Source organism: Phyllopteryx taeniolatus, chromosome 18 (genome assembly GCF_024500385.1).
Source record: "Phyllopteryx taeniolatus isolate TA_2022b chromosome 18, UOR_Ptae_1.2, whole genome shotgun sequence".
Classification (NCBI taxonomy): domain Eukaryota; kingdom Metazoa; phylum Chordata; class Actinopteri; order Syngnathiformes; family Syngnathidae; genus Phyllopteryx; species Phyllopteryx taeniolatus.
This window is the reverse complement of record NC_084519.1, coordinates 1,995,585-2,017,834: the sequence shown is the minus strand read 5'-3', so window position 1 is coordinate 2,017,834 and position 22,250 is coordinate 1,995,585. Positions and strand designations below refer to the sequence as shown.

The 22,250-nt window shown below is 44.0% G+C and overlaps 3 protein-coding genes across 6 annotated transcripts; 1 reads left to right on the top strand and 2 right to left on the bottom strand.

Annotated features, from left to right (window-relative positions):
* Positions 1-54: 54 nt before the first annotated feature.
* gopc (golgi-associated PDZ and coiled-coil motif containing) lies at positions 55-12,314 on the bottom strand. 3 transcript variants are annotated; one of them, XM_061753659.1, is made up of 9 exons: positions 11,580-12,314; positions 10,726-10,890; positions 8,289-8,312; positions 5,460-5,635; positions 4,091-4,256; positions 3,922-4,017; positions 2,538-2,702; positions 2,318-2,471; positions 55-946 (listed from the first exon to the last, which is right to left on the bottom strand). In XM_061753659.1, the coding sequence occupies exons 1-9, from the start codon at positions 11,838-11,840 to the stop codon at positions 831-833; spliced, it is 1,323 nt and encodes a 440-aa protein (XP_061609643.1). In that variant the 5' UTR covers positions 11,841-12,314; the 3' UTR covers positions 55-830. The 3 variants fall into 3 exon arrangements, with proteins under 3 accessions (XP_061609643.1, XP_061609642.1, XP_061609644.1); XM_061753658.1 differs by having other exon boundaries at positions 55-949; positions 11,580-12,279; XM_061753660.1 differs by lacking the exon at positions 8,289-8,312 and having other exon boundaries at positions 55-949; positions 11,580-12,273.
* A 167-nt stretch (positions 12,315-12,481) lies between these two features.
* alkbh1 (alkB homolog 1, histone H2A dioxygenase) lies at positions 12,482-18,783 on the bottom strand. Of its 2 annotated transcripts, none has more exons than XM_061753662.1 (7): positions 18,512-18,783; positions 17,833-18,074; positions 17,240-17,348; positions 16,947-17,109; positions 14,358-14,445; positions 14,029-14,222; positions 12,482-13,571 (listed from the first exon to the last, which is right to left on the bottom strand). In XM_061753662.1, the coding sequence occupies exons 2-7, from the start codon at positions 17,968-17,970 to the stop codon at positions 13,145-13,147; spliced, it is 1,119 nt and encodes a 372-aa protein (XP_061609646.1). In that variant the 5' UTR covers positions 17,971-18,074; positions 18,512-18,783; the 3' UTR covers positions 12,482-13,144. The 2 variants fall into 2 exon arrangements, with proteins under 2 accessions (XP_061609646.1, XP_061609645.1); XM_061753661.1 differs by having other exon boundaries at positions 14,358-14,448; positions 18,512-18,780.
* A 147-nt stretch (positions 18,784-18,930) lies between these two features.
* Positions 18,931-22,111, top strand: slirp (SRA stem-loop interacting RNA binding protein). The gene is made up of 4 exons (XM_061754309.1): positions 18,931-19,069; positions 19,622-19,680; positions 19,782-19,889; positions 21,849-22,111. The coding sequence occupies exons 1-4, from the start codon at positions 19,003-19,005 to the stop codon at positions 21,924-21,926; spliced, it is 312 nt and encodes a 103-aa protein (XP_061610293.1). The 5' UTR covers positions 18,931-19,002; the 3' UTR covers positions 21,927-22,111.
* The last annotated feature ends 139 nt before the right edge of the window (positions 22,112-22,250 follow it).

Here is a 22,250-nt window from a genome sequence, read left to right as displayed (position 1 = left end):
CTTGCCCACTTTTTTTTTTTTTTGAAACATTATTTACAAAATGTCATCAAACTGTTGATTATGATAGAGGCCAACTTTATTTAAAGGCTGAATCCACTGAGCAATGACGATGCATAAGAGGGGAAACCAGATTAATAAAAGCAAGACGACACTTCACATAAATGTTGTTTTAAAGTCTGGAGTTTTGGTTTACTAGGATTTCCACTTTAAGTGGGCTCTCAATGTTGTTGACAGTACATCAGTGAGTCCAAATCACTTACAATGACAACAAAAATGAACAAACATTTTGCGCATACACTGGAAATAAATTCTTCAGACGCCCCAGTTAAAATGCAATGTTTTTTGTGATATAAATAAAAATGAGACCAATATAAATCCTAATTAACGGTGGATAAAGTTTTTAAAGGATTCTATTATATTATCGAATGAAAACTTGCATTAAACATTACATCACCAAGGTTCACGAGGCGGTCAGAATAAAGTATAGCAATAGAAGATCAGAGTAAAGACCAGAAAGAATTTAAAGCATGTTCAAAAGGGGTCCTTCAGTCACTGCCATATAAATAGGATTTGAACAGGCACGTCACCGTGAGACATTCGAAGCTGTGACATACTTTTGGGAGGGACCCACAAAAAAAAAAGGACTTGGTGGTATGGATTTAACGTTAGCGTAACCTACTTACTGTATGTAACTGTTCACAATAACATCCTTCGCCTGCTATGACTGCCGAATCATTGCCACGAGCCCACTCTGAACCCCCAAATCCCAACATTAGAACACCGGGGGAAGACAAACTGGCTCCGCTTGATTGTGGCGCAGCTGAGTCGTCTTAACAGGAGCCGCGGCTGTCAGGAGGCTTGGAGGGAGTTTCCTCCGACGGGGTTTCGCTGGAGATGTCGGCGTCTCCGTTTTCTGTCACTTTGTTCAGCGACATATTCCCCAGACCTGCTGTGAGGCAAATCACAGAAGCGTTAAATCGCTCGACGACAACCCGAATGCAGGCCACTGGCCCGCTACCAATTGTTCCGAAAAACCGCAGCGTGCTGTGGTGCCTCGAGATGCGAGCCGCCCGACTTGCCGACTCGTCGGGATATGAGCCGTCATGTCGCAGCTTAGCCTTTCAGTCCGCTAGCTTAATACACAACCTTTAAACGATACGATTGAAAACAAATGGTGCAGCAACATACACGTGCACTGAGAATAACAGTACTCACACTCATGTGCTTTATCCTCTGCGTCGAACGACTAATATTAGTGCCGTACTGGTAAGCTCGGAGAGGACTTGAGGCATTACGATGAATTCCACTTGCATTCTAGGCAGGACTGGCCTCACTGCAATATGATTGGCTGCTGTATACAGGCAAGACTACATGCAGCAGCCAATCATCCATCCATTTTCTGCACCGCTTATCCTCACTAGGTTCGCGGGCGTGCTGGAGCCTATCCCGGCTATTTTCGGGCGAGAGGCGGGGTACACCCTGAACTGGTCGCCAGCCAATCGGAGGGCACATAGAAACAAACAAGCATTCGCACCTACGGGCAATTTAGAGTCTTCAATCAACCTACCCCGCACGTCTTTGGGATGTGCCTGGAGAAAAACCCACGCAGCCACGGGTAGAACACGCAAACTCCGCACAAGCGAGGCCGGGATTTGAACCCCAGAACTGTGAGGCAGATGCGCTAACCCGCCGTGGTTCACGCCGGCCTGCCAATCAACCATCCATCCATTTTCTGTCTAGAACTGAAATAGGATTCAAAGTAATGCCTTAATGAACAGCATATTTGTCTGTATTATACTGCCCCCATGTGGGCAGTGTGACGCAGTTTCTTTTTCATTCTATTTAATTACTGTTATGTTTTTATAAAGTACAGTATAATGGAGTGCTATTATTTTTTTTGGTTGCTGGAAAGGTTTCATTGCATTTCCATTCCTTTCAACGGGGAAAGATTTGTACACCGATACCGAGTACAGATACCGCTGGTACTTTGGATACATACAATTGCAATTAACACAATGACATAATTGTGAACAAACACTTTTCTTTCTGATACACGCGACGATTCGCAGATGTGTCAAACTGCCACAGTGTAGCGCCAACTACTGGCGAGGAGAATTACTTGACGTCCTCTTTTGTGGGCTTGAAGTATCAGTGGCTGGTATTGGCAGCCTTCACAAGTACCTCATACCTTTGCAATAAGGTACTCGTCCGTCCCTGGTACGTGGTATCATAAATTCAGTTCAATAAAAAGAAAAGATGCATTAAATGTGAAAATGGCTGACAAAATGTTCAATTAATACATCTCTGGACATTCTACCCTGTAACGATGCCGCCGCCGAGTTGCCGCTCTCTTCCAGCTCGTCCAGGTAGAGTCTGTAGCGATGTCCGTTGTCGTCTTCATACTCCACATTCTCATCATCGCTGTCCACCTCTGGAGCCACGTACACGACTTCAAACTCTATCTGTCCTGACTGGTACGAATAAGGAACAACGTAAGTGCGCGTGGGTGCGTGCGCGCGCGCGTGCGTTCGGAGTACCTGTTGCGAGAGAATGGTGACAGCCTCCTTGTGTTTGGCATCTCGCAGATTGATGCTGTTGACAGCCAAAATGGCGTCTCCGACATGCAAGCCTCCACATCTGTCTGCGGGCTGGCTTGGATGGATCTCTGAGATGAGAATAGGAACACCGTGCTCCTTTCCTCCCTGAGAACACAACACACACACACACACACAATAGCATTCATCTACAAAAAAAACATTATAGGACTGGTTGACCGTGAAAACTTTGCCGGGACCGCCTACTCCCCAATACGGTTTCGACTTGTGGTGCATCCGCGTTAATAATAACATTAAAACAGCTGTAAACACTGAATTATACAGAAGAAATACAAATACAGGACAGTGCAATTTGAATGAGTAGGCGGCTGCTGTTACGCAGCTCGAAGATGACCAGGTCACTTAGGTTATTGATATGCAAATGAGGTGACCGGGTGGGTCGAGGACGATACGCATACTCGTAACCTGCGGGGGAGGGGGAACCAGGGAGCGATCAACTGAGATGGAGAAACGGTCAACTTCGGATAATGTAGATTTCATGCCAACACGTAAAACTTGAGATGGTTCGACACCGTCACTGGAGTCCAGCTGTTAGATTATACTGACTGGACTTGATTGCTGAATGATTTTAGCAAATGGCTGCAATATGACAAAGAGTGAAAAAAGTAAAAGGGAGTGTGAATACTTTCTATACCCACTGTAGGTAAAAGGGTTTTTGCAGAATTTTGAGGTCAACTTTGGGGGTGCGTATTATACATGGGTGCGCATTGTGCACAAGAAATTACGGTAGTCACTGAGCATGTAAAAAGACATGCCGAGTTCCATACATTTTTCTGCCGAGAGGCCTCAAATCAGGTCATTGGAATTTCTCGAGCTTATCTACTTCCCTAGCCAAGAGCTCCGCCTACATCTCCGATCCTGAGCCAGCGCTATCAACAAAACAAAGACGTGTGCTCTCACAAGCGGGTCCTCGACATGGAGGCAACCAATCAGAGGAATGGGGGCAGTGGTCTTAGCCAAATACGGACAAAGCGGGTACAAATGGATTAATGGAGGAATATTAAGTCAATTGGGTTAGTTCCACACACATTGCCTTTTAGTTCATAGGTTTGATATTGATACCGGTTATAAAGAACCTCCAGTCAAATGTTCATTTTAGTCTATGCCGCGGACTGCTAAGAAGATGGCTATTCATAATGTTTGAACAAATAACTCGAACTTAACTTTTTTGACCCAGCCCCCGAAAAGAAATGGAATCGAGAATCATTTGGAACTGGAACCGGAATTGGAACTGGACTCGCTCAAATTCAAATGATGCCAAACCCGAATTGTAATATAAGGCAAATGTTCTGCTTTGAGTCGTCACCGTGATAGAGATGCCCAGACCCTCATGGTCCTCTTTGACTAGTGACACCTTCCTGATAGGACCCACTCCCTGGGTTTTCTTCAGCAAGTCTGGATCCTACAACAATAACAAAGAAATGATGATTCAGAAGTTACTATGTCAGAATAGAAGGTTGGATTTGGACACGCACATGACCAACAGGCGAGGGAAGTGGTTTCTTGGGATCATTGCGGCCCTTGCATGCTCGGATGACCGTCTTGTGGCGGTGAAGGTGGATCTCGGCCTCCAGTTGGTTCCACAGCTTGTCGTGTGCTGGCCCTTTCATGTCACGGCCCAGTAACTGGATTTGCTGCACCCTAGTAGGAAAACACCCATGAATTCTCTTTATGTTGATAAGCCTGCGAGAATACAGGTTTGCCATCTCTAGCTTGGCGAAACCAAGCTTTCAATTCTGGTTGGCTCAGAAGTGTGTCAACAAGTTAGTGGCCGGATGCCGAAAAAAAAAAAACCCACGTCCCCTTTACCGCTTTTGCAACACTCGACTTTGGGACCATTTGTGAAGAGTTTGCAATTTCTCCCGAAGCCTGTGTGGGCTTGTTTCCAGGTGCCCCTGTTTCCTCCCAACACTAACCCCAAGATAAGTAAGTGTAATTTCCAGCCAACTTCATTGACCAAGGTGTTGAGACGGGATTTGGGTTCCGTCTATTTATGTGGCCACTGCTCTTCAGGCATGGATTCAATGCGGAGAGCCAATTTTGCGGTACATTGTACATATGGCAAAGTACCTTCATTAAATCTGTTCCGATTGAACACAAGTGCATAAAATGCTGGAACATTCATTATTTGTTCATCGTTGTCCTGCGAATGCTCCCGTTATTTTCAATACAAATATGAAAATATATAATTGTTAGTGTGGCATTAGTTGAGGTTTTCTCCGGGCACTCAGTAATTGACGTCTCTAAATTGCCCGTAGGTGTGAACGTGAGTGTGACTGGTTGTTTGTTTATGTGTGCCCTGCGATTTGGCGGGCAACCGGTTCAGCTTTACCCCGCCTCCTGCCCGATGACAGCTGGGAGAGGCTCCGGCACTCCCGCGACCCTCGTGAGGAGAAGCGCCTCAGAAAATGGATGGATGGTATTAGTTTAAGCAGAGTTTACTGGTGTGATTTAGATGACTATCAGACCACATTTCATGACCAACTTATGCAGAAATGTAAGAACTTCCAAAGGGTTCAGATACTTTTTCCTCCCACTGTCTAGCTCGGTTCAGATTTTGCAGCCCGAGGTACAGAATAGATGCAGCTGTAGAATAGATAGAATAGCTCACATATATTTTTAATTCCCCCCCCCATCATTGCATCCAAAACCTACTAGGCATTGCATTTATTGAAATGTATTCTTCTAAGGATATATAACTGCTCCGCTTAGCAGTATAAGGGGACGGAGTTCCATTCCTACGACCGTGGAAATGCAGCGCACCTATCAGTTACTGCCGGAGAACAATCACGTGATCTAAAACTGGCTGTGGTACAATTCCAACGTTCTAGTGACATTCATTACCTGCCAGCAAGTTCCTTGTCCAAGTATTTGGCAGCCAGCCGAGCACCGTACACCTCGGCCTGTAGTACTGCCATGTGTCTGCGGAGAGCCTCGTTTTCTTTCTTAAAGAGTCTCACGTCAGCCTCAAGTCTCGCCTCCACCAATTTCTCCGTCTTGCTGGCCTCGAGCTCCTGTTGCTGCAACACACACATACCGTGTAAATGCCACACACGCGCACAACAACAAGCATCAGAAGCAAGCAATATCAAATACGTTGCCCGGACGCGGGTCACCGGGGCCCCCCTCTGGAGCCAGGCACGGAGGTGGGGCTCGAAGGCGAGCGCCTGGTGGCCGGGCCTGCACCCATGGGGCCGAAAGGGTAACGTGGGTCCCCCTTCCCATGGGCTCACCACCTGTGGGAGGGGCCATAGGGGTCGGGTGCAGTGCGAGCTGGGCGGTGGCCGAAGGCGGGGACCTTGGCGATCCGATCCCCGGCTACAGAAGCTGGCTCTACGGACGTGGAATGTCACCTCACTGGCAGGGAAGGAGCCCGAGCTGGTGCGTGAGGTTGAGAAGTTCCGACTAGATATAGTCGGACTCGCCTCCACGCACAGCTTGGGCTCTGGTACCAGTCCTCTCGAGAGGGGTTGGACTCTCTTCCACTCTGGAGTTCCCCACGGTGAGAAGCGCCGAGCAGGTGTGGGTATACTTATTGCTCCCCGACTCGGCTCCTGTATGTTGGGGTTCACCCCGGTGGACGAGAGGGTCTCCCTCCGCCTTCGGGTGGGGGGGATGGGTCCTGACTGTTGTTTGTGCCTATGCACCAAACAGCAGTTCAGAGTACCCACCCTTTTTGGGGTCCTTGGGAGGGGGGGGGGGGGGTGCTGGCGAGCGCTCCCGCTGGGGACTCCCATCGTTCTCCTGGGGGACTTCAATGCTCACGTGGGGCAATGACAGTGAGACCTGGAAGGGCGTGATTCCCACTTTTTAAGAAGAAGATCACACTCCTCAGCCTCCCTGGTAAGGTCTATTCAGGGGTGCTGGAGAGGAGGGTCCGTCGGGAAGTTGAATCTCAGATTCAGGAGGAGCAGTGTGGTTTTTTTTCGTCCTGGCCGTGGAACAGTAGACCAGCTCTACACCCTCGGCAGGGTCCTCGAGGGTGCATGGGAGTTCGCCCAAACAGTCTACATGTGTTTTGTGGACTTGGAGAAGGCGTTCGACCGTGTCCCTCGGGGAGTCCTGTGGAGAGTGCTTCGGGAGTATGGGGTACCGAACCCCCTGATACGGGCTGTTCGGTCCCTGTACGACCGGAGACAGAGTTTGGTCCGCATATCCGGCAGTAAGTCGGACTCGTTTCCGATGAGGGTTGGACTCCGCCAAGGCTGCCCTTTGTCAACGATTCTGTTCACAACTTTTATGGACAGAATTTCTTGGCGCAGCCGAGGCGTAGAGGGGGTCCGGTTTGGTGGCCTCAGTATTGAATCTCTGCTTTTTGCAGATGATGTGGTTCTGTTGGCTTCACCAAGTCGTGACCTCCAACTCTCATTGGAGCAGTTCGCAGCTGAGTGTGAAGCGGCTGGGATGAGAATCAGCACCTCCAAATCTGAGACCATGGTCCTCAGTTGGAAAAGGGTGGCGTGCCCTCTCCAGGTTGGGGATGAGATCCTGCCCCAAGTGGAGGAGTCCAAGTATCTTGGGGTCTTGTTCACGAGTGAGGGAAGAATGGAACGGGAGATCGACAGGCGGATCGGTGGAGCGTCTGCAGTGATGCGGACTTTGTATCGGTCCGTTGTGGTAAAGAAGGCGGTAAGCCGAAAGGCGAAGCTCTCGATTTACCGGTCGATCTACGTTCCTACCCTCACCTATGATCACGGGCTGTGGGTCGTGACCGAAAGAACGAGATCCCGGATACAAGCGGCCGAAATGAGTTTCCTCCGCAGGGTGTCCGGGCTCTCCCCTCGAGATAGGGTGAGAAGCTCGGTCATCCGGGAGGGGCTCAGAGTAGAGCCGCTGCTCCTCCACATTGAGAGGAGCCAGATGAGGTGGCTGGGGTATCTGATTCGGATGCCTCCCCGGTGAGGTGTTCCGGGCACGTCCCACCGGGAGGAGACCCCGGGGACGACCCAGGACACGCTGGAGAGACTACGTCCTTCGGCTGGCCTGGGAACGCCTCGGGCTCCCCCCGGAAGAGCTGGATGAAGTGGCTGGGGAGAGGGAAGTCTGGGCGTCCCTGCTAAAGCTACTGCCCCCGCGACCCGACCTCGCATGAGCGGTAGAAAATGGATGGATGGATGGACAATTTTTAACAAAAATAAATAAATCATGGGCTGCCTTTTACTACATTTTCACAATTAAAAAAAACAGTAAATTCAAATGTATTCATTCAATTAATTTGAGCCACCTTCAATTATTAAAACCTTTTTTTCTGTTTAGGAATACAAGTCATTAGAAATCTTGATCAACACATAATCATGCACAGTATTTATTATTATTATTATTATTTTTTTATATATATATATATATATTGAAAAGCATGAGCTTCTTCATATTGTTATATTAACCATTAGAGAAACAATGCCGTTAACTTCGGGCCTCTGTGGCACAAACGTCACATTGGTCGAACACATTTGTCAAGCACTGTCAATTTGGAACCGATGAAAACATTGTATCCACTTTTTGCGTGCCTTAACAATAGAAAACATTCAAGGCCTCGGATGAACATATGAAACTCAAATGGGGTTGATTGATAACAAAACCCATCTTCCAATATACAGTATTTGACAAAAGAGCAGCAGCTGCCGCTAATACTGCTATTACTACTACTACTACTAAAAAGACACACAAACTTACCATCTGTTCCATTGTTGGGGCAGGCTTTAGTGGAAAAGAGGAAGAAGAAGAAGAAGAAGAAGAAGAGAAAGAAGTAACAGATTAGAGAATGATCAATTTAAGTGAAAAAATGTTTTAATATCGTAAAAATTTGAGCTCAGTACGGGAGAAAGGATCAGACGACCATAATGTCAATGCAGAAAAGACAAAAAGTTAAAAAGGATGCTTGAAGCCCAATCGAAGAGTTGAGTGGAGTGTCACAAGATGCGGCTGTGTGAAAAGAACCCGTTCCGAAACACTGGCACTGGCTGACGCCAACAGTCGTGAACAGGCGCTATGTCAACTCTTTAATGTGTCTTTTTTCAGGGAAATAAGTGCAATTTAAAGATGGACTGCTTATAACACAGCAACAAATCTGCCGAGCGATGGCTTGAATCGAGACAAATTCATTGGAGCACTTGTAAGTCGAGGTAGCGCTCTCATTTTGAGGTCCCATTTGATTTGACTTCCTCATATTGTGCTTATCGGACAACAACAACAAAATTAAAATCCATATGCTTATTCTGCTTAATGCAACCCTGGCATGGAAACAGAAATATGTTAAACAAAAATAAGACTACAAAGAATTGGCAATTTGTTAAAGTTGAACCAAAGTCAATGTCATGTTTTGTTTCTAAATACTTTCAGTATGTTGGAAGGTAAATGTTCAAAAGACAGAACAATTTAGTACTGAATTGTTGAGATAGAGCTGAAAATGAGTTGGACTGAATTTTGGGGGCGGGGCTAGTGGGCTAGGGTATATACTTTCTAGCATGAGGCCCTTCGCCACTACACAGGAAGTCCTCGATTTACGAACGAGTTCCGCTCCTACGCTGGCGACGTTCGACGAATTTCCGCCCAAGTCGGATTTCACCATTAAAGTCGAAATACTTCGCTTACGGCTTATTGTCCCACGTGATTGTGCCAGCAAGCTCAGTGTGTGGGGGCGTGTGCGTCTCGGCGTGAGTGAGACGGGACTGCGCAGGAGGAAGGAGTGTGCGCCGGTGCGAGTGTGTCCAGTAACAAGTGTAGCGCTGGCGACCGGGGAAGCGTAGCGATTAGCGGAGGACCCAGAGGAGCTAATAAAAAGCCATTAAAGCAGCAAATCGCTGCTTCGTGCCTTTATTGTTGCCGCCACCCAGCTCAGCGGTGCAACGAGAGAAGGTTAACACTTCGTATAAAGAAACAAATACATTAAAATACAAAAATAAGATGCTGTACTTACCATTCCTGCAGAGTGTGAAAAAAGGAGGGCGAAAAAGCCAAAGATACTCCCGCCGCACAAACACAGACAAGCACTATGCACTAGCTAAGCAGAAACACTATGGTGCTGGGGACAAAATGGCGGAGGAGGCACGGGCGTCGTAAAGTCGAAACGTCGTAACTCGAGGACTTCCTGTATAAGCCAAGCGCCCATATTCCCTGCAGTGGCCATTCGGGGGAATGGCCACTTCATCATTCCTTTTAACCTGAACCCATTACGACCAGTATAGCGTGTTTTGTGTTATTTGGGCTTCAGTGTCTCTGGCACATTGCGTTGTGACCCACGGCCCCTTGCCAGCTCCCGACAGCTATCCCATGGCTGATAAAGAACATCTAGTTAAATGCCCATCCGAACTGGCATGAGGAATTTCCTCCTCCTAGATCAGCCATTTCTTCTTCCAACTGGTGCTGCTAATGCAAACATGAACTTGTAACAACATTATGTGAGGACACACAAAAGGGAATTTTGCCCATGGAGAAGGGCCGGGGCAAAGATGTGACGTTGAGCCGGAAACTGACCGAGGAGATGGCAAAAGGAGGAGGAGGAGAAAGTCAAGCTGGTCAGGCTGAAGATGTTCAAGTCCTGGCAATCAGTTCCATAGCAAACTTTGCCCACTAACTTGATGGCCATCTGTTATACAGCGACTTGTTATCAAAGGTGCAGCGTTTATTGATTTGGCGTTTTACTTTGGCTTCACTTCTTCTGACGCCCGTGTGGAAAAATAAGGTTTAAATTTTACTTTTACTATACACTCATCAGTCAAGCTAAGAATGTGCAAAGAGTTCATTGCTTTAACCCATTAACATTAAAGTGGGTAATTGATTTTTTTTTAATACTTTTTACAAGTTAAAACAATATTTTATTGATGGCAATAGCTCAACTCTGGAACAGTTTAATGTAGTATTAAATATATGTTCAGGAAAAATTTAGCTATATTTGAATTTTTTTTTTTTTTTTAACTTTACAGTTTCCCGCTTTAACTCTAGCAGTCATTCCCAATTAAGCCATGGACGGTTTGTATTGTATTGTATCCCCCCCCCCCAAAATTTTTTTAAATAAATAAATAAATAAAAACCATTCATCGTGCCCATTATCTGCCAATAAATCTTCTGATGGGCATAAAAGAAAAACACTGTCGTCTGCCATCTTACTTACAAGTCTGTCTTTGATGGAGTCGGAGTCTGGGGCCTGGCCTTGCTTGGCATAAAGCTGCAGCTGGAGAGCGTGAAGCTGTAGCAACTGGTCGTGGACTTCCCTCTCCACCACCGCCCGCTCTGCCTTGGCTTCGGTTAGCTCAGAGCGAAGATCTACCAGCTGGGCCTGGAAGGATGGAGTAGGTAAGGCACGGCGGAGGCACCACTGCGTCAACCACAAACAAGTGCAGTACAAGGAACACACAAAGTTGAAATAAGGCAATTCTCTGCTCCGTTACAGTATCTCGTCACTTGAGTCGAAAGTCTTCATTCAGCACTCAACAACTGTACAAGTCAAAAAGTGACACTTTCAAATGGGTTAATGTATGATCAAGGTAAACAGTAAACACAGTTGACAAAAAATAATAATAAGAATTTAAAAAAGAAGAAGAAAAAAAAAAAAAAAAAGGCCACAACTCAGCCATGCCTCTAGTCGCCATGGTAATGAAATCCATACCGGGAGGGTGACCTGCAGGAGACAAAAGCCTTTTGGCAACTTGAGCCAAAGTCCTAACTGTTGTTGCTCCTTGGACTGTTTTCACGTTAGCAATGTCACAGACGTGTTATTAAGTCACTTGCGAACTGATTTGCATTGTGGGGAAAAAAAAAAAAAGCATTTGACCGTGCCCCCTTTTGAGTTAGAAATAGGACACAAGCAGAAAAAGTACAATTAACGAATGTATAATTCTATTGAATAACTGCGCAAATGGAAGAATATGACAATTTACGCCACATACTGATGATCGGGAAATAGATGAGCAATTGGAGACTTAATGATCTCAGGCTAAAAGTGTGACATGACGTGCACCGACTCACCTCTAATTTGTGGTTGAGTTGGAAAACAGTCTGAGATTTGTGGCAGAGTTGAGCAAAACAGGAGCTCAGGCTGGTCATCTTCTGCCGACCCTCGTACGTGATGTCCACTTGGTCAGGGTCGATTTCCCCGAGCAGCAGATCCACGTCCACGAAGGCTTTGTCGAACTCCTTCTCGAGCACTTCGAGCCAGCGGAATATTGACATACCGGGGCCGAGGGCCGCGTTGTGGCCCACCGGAGAGCATCCAGCAGAGGCGGACATGGCTAAAGCACAACCAAACGCTGACGGCAGGTCGCTAGCCGCCCTACGTCAGCTTTGCTTTCACGACGAAACAAGCTTTACGCTTTAAGCTTTGTTTTGGAACGTTAAATATTATATTACAATTACAATGACGTTATGATATGATGATGAAAGACATGGATATATTATATTTTCTGATAAAAGTCACTGCTGACCAGGAAGTCCGTCATCATCAGAATGTTCCAAATGTGTTTGCGAGACGATTACTTATGTCTGGCCGATCCCAGGGCAAAGCAATAGATCGTCGATGGATCGGGATAGACCTGAACATTATTAACACCATTTTCCTGCCACGTAAATAAACTTAAATATTACTTTTTAATCCAGTGTTCTATTTGAAACAGGTTCATAATGTAGCAACTGGGATCTTATTTTAGCTCCCAAAAGTGGCACCGCCTTCAGTTGCTGAAAGTCGAGTGCCAGGGTCCACCTTGTGGCCCGGGGGCCAGATCCGGCCCACCACGTCATTTGATGTGGTCCGCGAAAGCAAATCCTGTGCATTAACTTCATGTTTCAAATGACCTTCACTTAATAATGTTGAGATATTGTACGCATTTTGTGTTACCAATACCCCTTTTAAAATAAATGTAATAATACTGTAGTTGACAAACATATTTTTTATTGGCTTCTGATTTCAAAACTAGTTGGCCATCAATTTGTTGTGTATACATGTATGAGGCGATAATTCATTTACAAGTATATGGGTTCCGTCATAATGGCCCTACAAGGGAAGCCACAAAAATGACTTTGACACCCCTGGACTCAAGTGATTCACTTCTCTGACTCCAGTAACGGTAGTGTGAGTTTAGCTTGCACTTAGTGACGGTGTGAATACTCATGTACCTATTATGTTTCCATGTTTATATTTTCAATAGATTTGCACCGCTGTCTGCAATTTTTACTTTGTCATTATGGGATCATTTATGTAGACTTTTTAAAAAGTATACTCAAGTCAGCTTTAGAATAAGTCTGTAACAGCAAAATGTGGGGGAAAAAAAAGTGAAGGGGAGTGAATACTTTCTGGTGACACTATAATCCCGGTATTTACTGTATATTTATAAAAATAAAAATAAAAAATAATAATCTATTCAATGTGACCATAACATTCCTTCATAGACCCTCACTGCCATATCATAGCATCTTTTCATCTGTAGCAGTGCAAGTCATTTTTCAGGTTCTTCTTTCGCAAGATGTCAAATTTTAGAGAGAGAGAGAGAGAAAACGTTTTGTAAACAGTATTCTAAAAAGTCCTAGACTGGTCTATATTATGTGTTATTAATATTAAATGAGTCACTTTTCCGTCTCCTCTTCATACGGTCTTCGTCATCTTCTTGGCGCTCCTCTGGATGGCCCGGACGAGGAGGCGTCTCTGGGAAGTTCTGCCCCTGCCCCAGAACCTGTCTGACAGTCATGTTGATTCTGGAACTGTGGATGTACCTGGCACACACAGCCCAGTCCTCCTCTGACACCCGCTCCACAACAGCGCCGCCCTGCCAGCCGGAGTGCCAGCCGCATCGATCGCTCTCGAGTGCTTCCACTTTCTGGTGTGTCGGAACGATGCGAGGCACGGCGTGGTAAAAGAGGCGACTCTGCCCCGACATGACCATCAGATCGCCGCTGTGCATGTACATGGCGGTGGGAGTGTCCTGTCGGTGGGTGCCACCCAGGAGGAAGATTGCTGACTGGCCAAAACTGGTGGAAAACAAAAACAAAACATGTTTATGTCTTTACAGTAGGGCTGCACGATATATTGTTTAAGCATGGTCATCGCAATGTTTGCGTGTGCAATAGTCACATCGCAATGTTAGTGTAATTGATATGCAGTCAATCCACTGTAATATTAATTAATGACCAGCAGAGGGACCTAATTGGCCATCCTAATGAGATTGCCGCCGACGTTACGGTAAATTATAACCCATCAAAAACACACAAGGAGCAGCCCGAGTGTTGTTTCTTTGGTAGGGCAACTATTATTAAGGACACGGGAAACAATTTACACGCCCGCATTGACGAGTGACTGCATGTCGGAAACCCTTGCCGGAAACCCAGCCCTAGTTTACAGTGAATCCGTTTCTTATTGGACTAGCACAAGAACACACTGCATCACAAACTCATGCTACAGCCTTTTCACTTAACTCCACTAGCATACCTGAAAGACAGCAGCGGGCGGCTGTGATCCAACTCGGATTCATCCACGTGGATTCCCAAAGAGGAATCCGACTTGTAGTAGTTGAGGATTCCAGCCTCCGCAATGAAGCCCGGGAAGCCACAGGCAGTCGCTATTTGGTAAGACAGGAGGTGGAGCTCGGTCGGGAATGGAGTCGAGTGACTTGCAGAGTAAGTCTATGAAAAAGCAACAACAAATATTTGTACACGTAAAAAAAAACAAAAAAACAGAAATGTGAATTCAGTAGTATTGTCACCGTTTTCCGTACGAGTTAAATGAAATGACTTGGGGGGGAAAAAACTTAAGAGTACCTTGCTGTTCCAGTTGTAATGATAGCCCAAGGTGACCCAGCGCAGCCTCTCCAGAAGAGTTCTGGGCTCAGTCTTTCCAACAGAAGGACTACTGGAGGGACATTGAAACATAGACCGCACTTTATAAACGGGCTGCTGAAAAATTTAGACCAAGAAACGTATTGGCATTGTGGTCCATGCTATATGTTACTGTCGCCTTCTCCCCCGCTCTCTCTTCCTTCCCTGTAATCAGCACCACCTTGGCTGCGCACCTGTTTGCGCTCATCATCTCCGCCTGCATAAAAGCCCGCCAGATCCTGGAAACCCTCGCCAGAGTATTAGCGTTCCACCCTTATGCACCCTTCCGCCTTGCACATTCACGTAAGCGACGCCTTATTTGTGTTATTCTGACTCCCGTGTTCTTCCTCGTCCTCAGCGCTCCTCCCGTGTTCCCTTGCCTTGCTGACTTCGCCCGCCGGGCCGCCAAGCCATCCACCTGCTCACGCCACCGCACGTTGCCCGTCTCGACGAGCCGCCATGACGCCTCAGAGATCTCAAGTCCCGCTTCCTTTTCAATAAATTATTCACCACAAACTTCTCCGCCTCCGCTTCCTACTGCGTCCAGTGAAAACGGATACCTTCGTATCGTAACAGATAGACCATTACAATATATCTTCAAAACATTTTCATTATTGCCACGTGATTTTTGCACTGCATTATAACAAGGTGTCTGGCATCCCCAGGTATTTGAGTTGTCTTTAGGGTTGCAAATTCAATTCGATATCGATTTAAATGTTCTGAAATCGATAGAGGACGAAGTATTAACGCACAAATAGGAGTACATTTGGACAATTTTGAAATATTTATTTTTGATGCCACGTAACAATGGGTTGTATTTCACAACACATTTTAAAGCAATACATCTAAAATAAAACATTTGCACATAACTTAAATGGAGGACAAAAGTAAAAAAAAAATATTGCAGTTGTACATAAACTGAAAAGGTAAAGAGTAGCCAAATATTGTACTCAAGTAAGAGCGCTGTTAGAATAATATGACTGCAGTAAAAGTAGAAAGTAGTCCTCCAAATGACTACTGGAGTAAGAAAGAACTAAAAAAAACTACGTTTTTTTTTTTTTTTAAATCAGAGCATGAACGTCAACGGAAATTTTTTTTTTACATAAAATATGAATGTGCAAATTCAGATATTGCTGAACAATATCACTTCATCTAAAACATTACAATCTTTATGAAATAATTTTTGGGCTAAAATAACAATATAACGCAAGCACAACTCCAATAAATGTTCTTATAGTATGTTTCCACTTGTAATCACCAAGCAGATTACAAAAACAGGAAGAAGACTGCAGTGGATTAAAAAAAAAAAGTCTACACACGCCTGTTCAAACGGCAGGTTTTTGTGTTGTAAAAGAATTTCGACCAAGATAAATCATTTTAAAACTTTTTCCAACATTAAAGTGACCTACAATTTGTCCAACTCGACTGATTTATTTGACTATCTTTCCGAGAGGGGAGGTGAAAAAATATGAAATCAGAAATAAACTTGAATGTGATTGACTTGGACTTCACGTTTAACTTGACTTGCTGCCTTCTTAGCCAGGTCACCATCACAACCGAGATGTTCTGTTTTAACTGGGCTTTTCCTTGGTTAAATAAAGTTTTCATCAAATAAATCTGCTTGCACAACGACGCACTCCCTCTTATATGCCGGTGCATGTGGCTGTAACGGAGTAAATGTAGTGTGTTCCTACCGACCTCTGCAAGTTACAGACGTAGGAGTCAATCGCTCTTTCTGTCGACTTTGATGACTCCAAAAGCGCTATCTTAACTCCGGGCGCCGTGTTTTCGTGTTGGAATTGCATATTGTGGTAGGAGTGTCTTTTGTCCGTGTTCCAGATTTACAGGGGAATCCAAAATGACCCCAGACGTCAGATTTAAAAGGAGACGTCGCCCGCTGTTTGCTTGAGTAGCCATTGTGTTTGGGTTTCGTCCATACAACGCGAACCACATGCACGGCGCCAGTGGCCAGGAAGTGAGTTGATTAAGGATATTTGCGCAATTGATATTGAACTGGGCAGTACGGTGCCTCACAGTTCTGAGGACCGGGGTTCAAATCCCGGTCCCGCCTGTGTGGAGCTTGCATGTTTTCCCCGTGCCTGCGTGACTTTTCTCCGGGTACTCATGGTAGGTTAATTGAAAACTCTAAATTGCCCGTAGGTGTGAATGTGAGTGCGAATGGTTGTTCATATGTGCCCTGCGATTGGCTGGCGACCGGTTCAGGGCGTACCCCGCCTCTCGCCCGAAGACAGCCGGGGTAGGCTCCAGCACGCTCGCGAACCTAGCGAGGAGAAGCGGTGCAGAAGATGGATGGATACAGAATTGCAATGCATCACTGAATCGATATTTTGACCCAGCCCGAGAAATTGGTGGCACAGCTTTGAATTGCTTCAAAATTCTTGACATATAAATAAAAATAAACTTCAGGGCAAGACTGAGAGGTTGATCTCGCCTTAAGTTCCTCTGGTTTAAGGCTGTCGACAAGGCAATGGTTTTGGTAAGCAGAGGTAGTCCCAGCTAGACTTGCCTCACCTGAGGTTGGGTACACTCTTGTCCCAGATGTCCTGGGTATCGATGGGAGACATGTGCATGTCCAGGTTGCAGACATTTGGCTTCTGAGGGTAAGTCTTCAAACACTGGCGAACCCAGAAGAGCTGAGAGCCGCGAAGGAACGGGTTAGTAATGAATATGAACCCTGGAAAACACACAATATAAGAATAAGCAAAAAGAAAGCTCCTTTAAGGAGAAAGTGTACCGATGTTTTGAGTTGACCATTTGGGATTTTCATGATCTTAAGGTTGTAGTCAGACTCTTCATCGGTTCACCTGGGTAGCCCTGCAAGTTGAAGGCTTTCCAGTCTTTGACAGGACGTAATCCAACCTTGGCAGCATCGCCATCGCTCACTGCAGCCGGATCAAGTTTCACTGGAACTACCTGCCACGCATGCACACACAATTCAGTCTAATTTTCTGATCTGTCAGGACCTCGGCTTTGGTTCTCTGTGTGGCGTGCAACACAAAATATACAGTAGTGATTTGAAATTCTGATGAGGGGATTGTATTTATTTACTGACTTTTTATTTTATTTTAATAACGCTAAAAATACAAAATTTGACTATTTTGAGATGTGTTGATGCGTGTGAATTTAGCATCAAGATCTCGGATGGACTTCATTTCTCGTGAGTTGGATTTCTACTGTGAATCTTCTTATCAGAGTTCAATCTAGAGTAGATAACATTGCTACCTGGAATGACGTTTTCCATTGTAGGATAATCATAGAGTAAAATAATGTTTTATAGGACAAATTTAGACTATTATTTTTATTTTGATCAGAAAGGGTGAAGAAGGTACGGTATTAATTGCCACATGCCTCGCATCAAGAAAACAGTTCAACTTGATTGGGTGGGTATTTGCCTCACCTTGTCAGTCGTCACACACTCGGAAAAATCAATAACATCGCTGAAATCCGGCGGAGGGTTTCTTCGCTTGTACAACTTGAATATTTTCCTGAACGCATCCTCTCCGGTCTCCACTACGGACGCCGCCATCTTGGCCATGTTCGGTTTCTACTTCTACGTCACAAGCTGGCGCAGCACTGCCACCGGCTGGTAGGGAGGTGCTATGATTCACACATCCGTGACAGATACTATCACCTGGCGACCTACAAAGATAATAGTCGAAGTGATAAATTGTCTAAAACACATGTGGGAATTCGTTAATGTTGTGTATTTAGGCTGACTGGGGTTGGTGGAGGGTGTGCAACTTTTGTCAAGGACAACATTCCGTATCAGATAGTAAGTAAAGTGAAAGATGAAGAATTTATAGTTATAGAGATATGGACAAACATCGGGTGAATGCAAAGAAGAAGAAGCAGAATCCAAAGGAAGAAGAAAGAAGTCAGAATTTGAGTTTAGAAATCTCTCTTTGTCCAACCAAAACTGCAAATTGGTGACATTTGTTTCTCTTTAAGACGCAATAATAATCGAAATGTACGCACATTATTTCGTAAAGCTGTTGCATGAATTCCATACGTAGTTTAATTATTGGAATAATCTTGTTGATAATATTGACTGTAAAAAAAAAAAAAATGGTACTTACCTGCAAAATATTTGATTAACAATAAAGTGAAAGTATCATTTCAAATAATTCATAGGATTAACCTTGTAAATTTTTTCTACAACGGTACATAAAAGACCTTGATACTAATGGCTGTTTTTGTGAAGGATATTTTGGAAATGCCCATACTCTGCCCAATTATGGCATATTCGCTAAATGGCATATTCGTCAATGTCGATGCACTAATGAAAAAAAAAAAAAAAGTCAAGAATATATTAGGTCCATTTGACAACCCACGACTGTGAAAGCACAAAAACGTTGGAGTTATGTGCTCTATTTAATTTATTTCTGTAATGAGTTTTGCTGTATTTGTATTTCACCCCCTGGCAATTGAACTTGTATGTTTTGTATTCCTCAATAAAGCGTTTTAAAAAAAAAAAAAAAAGAAGAAGCAGCAGCGGCAGAAGAAGAAGAATTAAAAAACGGAAGTCGCACATTGCGTCCGAGGTCAAAGTGTTATTTCAGTATAAAACATGGCGGCGCAGTCTAGGAAAGTGTTTGAGGTTTTTGTATCAAAAGTGCCATGGACAGTTGCTGGCAGTGAGTTGTTGTATTTTTATTTTCAATATATGATTTCTTTTACGTATCCGTTGCCAGCGTATGCCCGTAAACGAAATATTCAATGTATTCGTCGTCCTGTGTCTATCAAGCAGTCACCTCTGTTAGCTACCATGAGCTACCTCACTCTTTTATTTATGTCTACTATAACTAACAGTAAATGCTTTTGAATCACACGCTTTGTCTGGCAGCTGAACGATACGATATTTAACTATAGTGCGCGCGCTATCAGGATCTGCAATTTCATATAACATTTTCCTTACTACGATTTTAACCCTTAAAAGGTCCTTATATATAGCCTCAATATCAAAATGGTCACCTTCCTAAAACCTGGCCTATAAGTATTACGATTACTGTATTTTTCCAGTTTAAACAAGTCAGCCTTTTAAAGCTACTCCAGCCTATAATAAAATGATATTTATTTATTGTGATTTTAACCCTTAAAATTCAAAGTTTCCATGTCTCCACAGTTGATTTTATTTTGTTTAAATTGGACAAAAAATGTCATTCACTATGGGTGGACTTATCTTTCAGAGGAGATGAGGGAGTACTTTGGACAGTTTGGACCAGTTAGAAAGTGTCTACTGCCATTTGTAAGTCGCCCCATAGACAAATCAGCTTCACAACACCTCTTCGTAGTTCTATCTTATTCATTTATGTGTGAGTGTTCCACATGATCTTTGTTTTCGAACAGAATAAAGAAACTGGCTTCCACAGGGGATTCTGTTGGGTGGGATTCACCACAGAAGAGGGACTGAACAACGCACTGCAGAAAGAGCCCCACTTACTGGAGGGCGCTAAGGTAAACAAAACTTGACTGATGGTTTGGCTCTGTATTGTCAAGTTTTTTTTTTTTTTTTTTTTTTTTTAATTATTTGTAATGCATGTATACTTTAATCAGAAGGACATGAATGTGGATTTTCATTTGGATGTTAATATCAAACCCAAATGGTTGTATTACTTGTTTATATCAGGAACACATACTGCATTGAATCTTCCCATTATGCTAATAATTCCCAACACTTTCAGCAATTAAAGATAACTTTTTTTTAACTAATATTACTATAAATGTGTATTATTATGGTTGAAGAAAACATGTCTTAATGGAATTATTTTTATTATTTTTTTTAAATGGTACGTCTCCTGTTACAATAAGAAGTGTATTTCTTCCATTGTTTTGATTTAAAAGTATGTGTTTTTGTTAAGAATAATAGTGAATACCAACAACAGTAATTAAATAAATAATAAAAGTCTGATTTTGAAAGAATTTATGAGCAAATTATGGTGGAAAATAAGTATTTGGTCAATAACAAAAGTTCATCTCAATACTTGTGTTATATACCCTTTGTTGATAGTGACAGAGGTCAAATGTTTTCTGTAAGTCTTCACACTGTTGCTGGTATTTTGGCCCATTCCTCCATGGAGATCACTAGAGCAGTGATGTTTTGGGGCTGTCGCTGGGCAACACAGACTTTCCACTCCCTCCAAAGATTTTCTCGGGGGTTGAGATCTGAAGACTGGCTAGGCCACTCCAGGACCTTGAAATGCTTCTTACAAAGCCAGTCCTCCGTTGCCCGGGCGGTGTGTTTTGGGATCATTGTCATGCTGAAAGACCTAGCCACGTTTCATCTTCAATAGCCTTCCTGTTGGAAAGAGGTTTTCACTCAAAATCTCACGATACGTGGGCCCATTCACTCGTTCCTGGTCCCTTTTCAGCCCCGGAGCATGATGTTTCCACCCCCATGCTTCACAGTATGTATGGTGTTCTTTGGATGCAACTCGGCCTTCTTTCTCCTCCAAACACGACAAGTTGAGTTTTTACCAAAAATTCCAGTCGTCGTCTGGATCATCCAAATGCTCTCGAAAAAACTTCAGACGAGCCTGGATATGTACTGGCTTAAGCAGCGGGACACGTCTGGCACTGCAGGATTTGAGTCCCTGGCAGTGGAGTGTGTTACTTTGGTCCCAGCTCTCTGTAGGTCATTCACTCGGTCCCCCCCCGTGTGGTTCTGGGATTTCTGACCCCACAGGGTGAGATTATCGGTGGTCTTGTATGTCTTCCATTTTTCTTTGATTTCCTCATACCAAGCTGCTTAACCTATTGCAGATTCAGTCTTCCCAGCCTGGTGCCGGTTTACAATTTAGTTTCTGGTGTCCTTTGACAGCTCTGTGGTCTTGGATTGTGACTGTTTGAGGTTGTGGACAGGTGTCTTTTAAACCGATAACGAGTTCAATCAGGTGCCATTAATACAGGTAAATAGAGGAGCCTCTCAGAGAAGTTACAGGTCTCTGAGAGCCAGAAATCTTGCTTGTTTGTAGGTGACCAAATACTTATTTAACCAAGGAATTAACCAATTCATTCATTAAAAATCAGATGTGATTTTTTTATTCCCCCCCCCTCATTTTGTCTCTCATAGGTGAGGTATACCTATGATGAAAATTACAGGCCTCTCTCATTTTTTTAAGTGGGAGACCTTGCACAATTGATGGCTGACTAAATACTTTTCTGTCCCACTGTGTGTGTGTATATACCAATAAATAAATGATTATATATTCATATAATCATTTCTAAAAAATAAAAAAAAGATTAAATAGTGACAGCCCTAAAATGGACCTTTTCAGGAATCATTACGAGGTAACAGGTTGTATTCATTTTTGCTTCAAGTGACTGCATGTTTAATATCTAAAGGGCCAATTTTACTCAAAACTGTCAACCAAAAATAAGGCCTTTTATTATTGTAACAAACTCTGTATTTTTCAGCTTCAGGTTCAGAAGAACAGGCGGCCATTTTCTGGACGGAAATCAAACAAAAATGAAAATGATGGAAGCTCCATTTGAGTCCCAGTGATCACCTGGAAAAGTAATTTTTGGTGTGTGAACATCTGTACATGATACTGGTCCTTTGTGAGCTTGAGTATCTCCCGAATTCAATATTGAAAATAGTCACTTGCAATCATTCTTGTCATGTCAATACAATTTATCTGTTTCCCATATACGGCAATAAAAAAACATTCTTGAGTCCATTTGGTGGTGGTTCTGTTTTTTTTTTTTTTTAAATAAAAGCAAGCAGAAAAGATTTCATGAGAGTTACTTAGTTATTAGTCTGTAGGAGTTAACTACTCGAAGTGACCTGAGACCAAAATGCATCACAGGAAGCTTACA